This window comes from Strix aluco, chromosome 9 (genome assembly GCF_031877795.1).
Source record: "Strix aluco isolate bStrAlu1 chromosome 9, bStrAlu1.hap1, whole genome shotgun sequence".
Taxonomy (NCBI): Eukaryota; Metazoa; Chordata; class Aves; order Strigiformes; family Strigidae; genus Strix; species Strix aluco.
In genome coordinates this window covers 4149295-4155399 of record NC_133939.1, presented here as the reverse complement: position 1 = coordinate 4155399, position 6105 = coordinate 4149295, and the positions used below count along the sequence as shown (strand labels likewise).

Genomic DNA, 6105 nt, shown 5'->3' with positions numbered 1-6105 from the left:
ATTGTGGTCACAGCTCTTTTAAAAGAGAGTAGTTGGAACTGGAAATGAAATTGAATGGGAGAAGAGCCCCCAAACAAGTGAGATTCATCTCTATGGCAGATGTAATTGCAGCTGCTGTGTAAGCTGGTATCAGTCTGTTTTGAATCTGGGCAGTCTTGGACCCTCTCCAATCAAGTTGAACTGCTGTGTTAAAATACATCTGTGACCTGTTCTGAGGAATATATTCAGTCCTTCCTCAAGGAAAGGAAGCTGTTAATGGGTGAACAGAACCTGTTTCCTACGGATTTGTCTTTCTTCCAGGGGCACTTTGCAGTTCTTCTGTGGCTGAGCCTTCACTACCTTTGTACAGGCAAACCCAGGGATGCAGACATCCCTTGTCCATGTCTGTAAGCTTCCTGTTCCTTTCCATCAGCTCCACCTTGTCTCAGAGCAGCTTAATGCTGTCAAGAAACAGAAATTCAAAAGCAACATATGCATGCAAAAGCTAACCATCGGATTAGGCAGATGAGTTCATCAAAGGTGATGCCTGTCTGCAGACTGCAGCCTCTTCATCACGCCATAAAATGGGACTGCACTTGGTCAAGCCATTCTGCATTCCAGAGTTCAAAAACGTTTGAATCAACAAGTCCTTTTATTTTCGCTTTCTTCTGTAGTTCTTTGAACAAGGATAAAACCTTCAAATCCATTTTGGATTCTCATTGTGCAGGCTTTGTAATGAAGTGTTGAACTGCCCACAGCTGGGGATAACCTATGGTCGTGCGTTTTGCACATAGTCAGCACTGGCCTTGGTTCCTGTTCAGAGCTGTCCACAGGTGAGCGTTTTTGGAACATCCACCTTAACTATCCAGATCTCAAGTAAGGACTTGTTGGTCATGGGGCATTTTGACAAAACCTGAAGAGCAAAATAGAACAAACTGTTGTTTCCTCTTCCCAGATGAACCTATAGATCCACTGAGTGTGCAGTATGCCCAGAACTCCTGGGGATTCCTCATGTCCCTCAGTGGTGACTGTAATACCATTTTTTAAATGATACCTTGCAAACCATATTATATTTCCCGAATATTTGTTAAGTTACTGTGCATTGCATCATGCACTACATGTTTTCAGAAGTTTAGAAGACATTTTGGCTCATTAGTGATGTTTGCTTCCATATCCCTTTCCTTTGGAGATACTTGGCTGTTCATGCTGGCAGAAGTGAAGAACGAAACCTAAGACAATCCGTTTGTTTAATCAGCAGCTATAACCCTACAATATTTATCAATTTCTGATACATGTAATAAGCAGCTTCATTCAGGGAGTACATTGTAAAAATTTGATCTAAAGTGATCTAAAGAGTAAAATTTGCAACAGGAGAACCACTGAATTACTCCTCTGTGCTGGTGTACGTGCTCTGTCTTTCCCACCTTCTCTCTTTGCAGCTGTACAGTGCTGCAGACTCTCGAGTACCTGCTGTTTCTGGAGTTGCAGTGCATGAACAGGAGAGGAGGACAGAGGTTGAGCAAGGCAGTATGATGAGTTGAACAGTTTCCTGCTCATTTTTCAGCATGTGCCTTTCTCACAGCCAGCATGGAAATAGCAGAGCATCTGATTGTATACCAACTGTGTTTGTTCCATGGGCGTGGAAGCTAGCTGGTGAGTAGATGGAAGTGCAGATATTCTTGCCAGAGATAAAAACTTGTTCTACACGTACTTAACTGACCTTCGCTGAGAAACAAGATGTTTGGAAAACTGAGTGATCTGAATTCATGATGCTAAGTAATTGCACCTCTTGGTGGTGTAGGGGTTACAAAAACTGTTCAGTCCTAAGGCCTGCCAAGGGAGAACTCTGACTGAAATGGGAGAGCTGGTAGTCCTGAGATAACAGAGAAGTCTGTTTCAGAGATGTTCTCCTGGTGTTAGAGTCTTGACTGCGCTGAAGAATGTGCATTTTTTATGAGGGGGAGGAGAAAAAGACTTGTTTATCCTGGAGGGAGATGTCACAGCAAGTACAGACTTCTGAGGTGCTTTTATCTGGGGCTGCAGGGTTTCTCAGGCATTCTTCTCTGCCTTTGCAGTGTCAAACATCCCTTGGAATAATCACCTGGCCCTGGAAGCTTTATAATTAATGAAGCTGGAAAGGGTTTTTTTGTGTCTTTGAACTCATGCCTCCGATAGCACTAAAGAGATTCTTACACGTTTTCAGGCCTGAGCCAGATATTTGTTTTCTGTTTGAAACAAAAATGTGGAAATCTATTTGCAGACTTCTGTTTGTACCAGCCTAACATCTTGAAAGTGGGAAGCTGTTGCAGGCTCTGTCTTTGTGTGCTACAGATGTTCTTCAGTGGGCGTGACAGTGCTTTGGGTCACTCTTTACTTTGAGGGGTTATGTGAGTCTGTGCCTGTATACATGTGTATAATTGCAGGTGCCTGTGTTTTACAGTGTTGTGTAGGGCCAGGAGAGGATATTCACTGAGATCTTGCTAGGCAGGGGGCAATAGTGTATAAACTGTCCTCTCTATACCCTTGGGATAATTTTTTTTTTCCCCTTGCCATTTTGAGACAGAAACAGAGCATGTGGGGTTAGAGAGAGACCTTGTGAGAGGGATTCTTTGAGATGAGGAGCAGGGACCACGTTCATGCCCTGCGGAGAGGCTTTAACATGGCTGCCCACTAGTTGGGCCTGTTTGTACATGTGTAAGTGAACACCGAGTGTTGGGTTGCATGAAGGGTGTATGTAGTTTGGTATCCTTGACCCTGTTATGTGGAAAAAGTAGTTTTCTTTAGTTCCTAAGCTCTCTGGGGTGCCTCCTTATCCTCCCATTGTAAGAAGTGACATATTTGACTGGATCAGCTTGACCTGTAAAATGAAAGCTACTGAAATGCCTTCTTTGATCTGAAAAATGGGATGTAATTAAACAAGAATTCTTCTGCTAGGCACCAAAATAAACCAGGGCTGTCTGTGCTTACAGGCAAGGCTTGCTTTAGCCTTCAAGGTCCTAGCCAATCAAAAAATCGCCGAGTCTTTCTTGCATCTGTGCTGTTCAGGATGTGTTGCTGTCCAGGGAGCGGGTGCCTGCTGGGCTACAAGGCTTGTTAGTGTTCCTGCAGGGAGGAGCTGCTGCTGCCAGTTTTTGAGGGCAAAGACACGTAGCTGTTTGGGGGAGGACTGAAAACCTACTTTTACGTCATGTATGGAGCCTCCTCATCTCCAAGCACAAAAAGACCCCAAAGCATTTCTGTACTCCTGGCATCTTAACCTTTGTTAGCTTATACATTGTGTTTGTGCTTGCAACTCGTGTCTGCGGTAGCCTGCACCCTACTGAGAGTTCTGCTGCTTGAATACAGCTCCAGGTACCCTGTGCACTCACTCAAAATGCTTAAAATGGGGGCTCAAACCTGCCTGCTGGGGTAGAGGGAGTAATGTCAGAGGGGTTGGAGGCAGTGAGTCTGCTGTAGATGGGCAGCTCTTCGCTATCCTGAATAACTTCTGCCACCCAGCTGCTGAGGAGGAGGGGACTGTAGGAATAACCCACGTATTTTGTGTGGAAAACACAGTAGCTTTGTGAAGAGGAATTTGTATTGTTCGGTCAATGAAACAGGATGCAAAAACATAACAGGTTTATTTTAAATTCAAGCTCAAACATAATGCCTCTTAGGTCACGCTAACACTTACATACATCTGAACCATTTATGAAGACATTGCTTGATCTTATGACATGTATTTGTGGTGAGATTCACTAGAAGACCACCTTTGCCTTGTGCATGTAGGGGTTTTCCAAGAGCACAGCACCAAATAGTTTTTTACATGATAATAATGTCACTCAGCCTGCTATGCCACATAACCTCTTAAGTTTTTTAGTTGCAGTATTGCATAGACAAGTTGGAGTAAGGAGTGATTTTTGAGAATTTTATTCTTCATTTTACTGTAGTTTTATTTATGAAAACACCTATATGCTTGAGATATGATTATAGCGTTAGTATTGCAGAAAAAGTGATTACAATTCAAATACTCTAATATAAAAAGGTAAAAATTATTTTGTTTATTGTATTTAAGAGTCAGTGTAAAAAGTAATTTCGCAGTATCACTTAAATTTGTAAGACAATGAAGTGCACAAGAAAACTTCATGTTGTATCTTCTTCCTAACACTTCTCTCTCCTGGGATGTATTTTGCAACTTGACTAAAGATATACAGAAACTCGGTTTAAATATCCTGAAGTTCCTCGTGTCCAATATTGCTGCTCAAAACCAGGGTGTACTTTCTTTATCCTGCCCCATAACTAGGTGGATTCTTCTTGGAGTAGCCATTGTAAGACTTTTCTTATGGTCCATAACTTGGGAACCAGCAATCGCTGCTGGCACAGGATGACCTATGGCCAGACAGTCAGTCGTTTTCTTCAAAATGTTTGTCTGGACAGTATTACTGAAGCCTAGGTGAGGTTTCTCTTTAATTTCTTCCACTGCTGCTCCCTTAACAGGATTTTCTGCTTCTTTGAACTTCTTTGAGCCCGTGGTCTTGCAAATGCCTGCAAGTGTTGTCCTGCCTTCGTTGAAAGAACAGATTTGATCGAGAGAATGAGCGATCTCCTAAAGCTGTATTGGTTTTGGGCACGCTGGAAAGGTTGGTTCATGCAGGTGAGTGAAAGAACAGGGAGGGGGTGCTACTGGGTCTCAACTTCGTATTTCAGGACATGTGAGTAAAAGCTGTGGTTGGCGTTCTCATGCACCATCACAAACACCTCTCTGCATCCCGAAGTGTTGCAGGTTCCCTCCCAGTGGTCTCTGCTCTGGGTGAGAGGGTAAGTGTTCTCAGCTTGAACTAGCACCTTTGCTACCCCGTGCATTTTGAGTTTAAACTGAACGTTGCGATTCGCCGGCAGCAAACCAGAGAGGGGCTCCAGTATTTCGTAGTCTTCCACCCACTTGCTGTAACTCTGAGGGAAAGCTGGCCACTTGACTTCAGTGTTCAGGCAAGTGATGAGGTAGTTGAAGATGTAGTCGTAATTGCCAGGATCTGACTTCTTCTTGGCATAGATTTTCAGAACAAAGTTCCCCGTGTGGGGGAGATGGATCTTCAACTCGATTTGGTTCCTGCGATGGATCTGCATGATGTGCCTCCTTCTCATATCCTCCGTCAGGCTGCTGTTATCGGAGTGCAGCGAGGCCAAGACGCTGATGTCTTTGCTCAGGGTGAAGGTGACAGAGCATCGCCCGTCGTTGGTGTGAATGACGGGGTCGGGGTGTGATGGCCTCAGGAACCCTTGCCGCTCTGTGAACCAGCTTGGTCCAACAGGCTGATGCAGGTCCTTTGGGAAACGCATGGCCTTGTCCACAGACTTGCACTCTACGACATATTCTAACACACAGTTGTAGACATCTTCCGAGGCTTTAGAGGGCTTGGCAAAGATCTGCAGCTTGTGACTCCCTGTCTTCTGTGGGTAGATATCCAGCTTCATTCCATGTTTTTTCAAAGTCATTAAACCGTGTTCATCTGTTCCCTTCAGCTTAAATGTAAATAATGTGGCAGAACGGCAATCCACTGACACAGAGGCTTTTCCATTTACTATGAAATACAAAAGAAAAGAAACTGCATAGGAGTTTCAGTACATGTTTTGCATGTACACCCTGTTCTGGGAAGCCTAATCTGTCCCAATAAATTGCTGCTTCTGTAATAGTAAAATAAAGAGCTGCAATTGACAGGTCATAGCTTGTCAGCTGTCTGCTTAAACCAGTGTCCCTCAAAAAGAATGAAGTGAAGAGTGGCCTTTGTTCTGGAGATGTGCATTTATCCTGTTTTGATATGCACTGAAATGGAGCTGTGGTCCTATAGAATAGGAAAGCCTGTGTGAAATATAACTGACAGCACCGTCAGCCCATGTGCTCGAGAAGGGCTTAATTAGACGTGATTAGACCTGATTGCTAGTCCAGTAGCTGTTCCGAGAAGCTTCAGAGAAAAGTGCAGGAACCCTCCAGTATGTAGATATGAGGTAATCTACCTCCCTATGAGCCTGTTCCCAAACAGCTTGAAGATGACATTAAGTCCTAAAATATTGTTGCCTTTAAGTTTAACTGTGTGTTCTTAGCATTCATAAATTAGCTACCTAGTTAAATTCCTGCAGCTCTTTTAA

At 43.7% G+C, this 6105-nt stretch overlaps 1 protein-coding gene across 1 annotated transcript in view; it reads right to left on the bottom strand.

The window, feature by feature from the left end:
- Positions 1-3575: 3575 nt before the first annotated feature.
- KY (kyphoscoliosis peptidase) overlaps positions 3576-6105 on the bottom strand; it is a 37653-nt gene continuing 35123 nt past the window's right edge. The window contains exon 14 of the mRNA XM_074833451.1: positions 3576-5540. Within this exon, the coding sequence (XP_074689552.1) occupies positions 4639-5540 (902 nt within the window). The 3' untranslated portion in view covers positions 3576-4638. The remainder of the gene's footprint in view (positions 5541-6105) is intronic.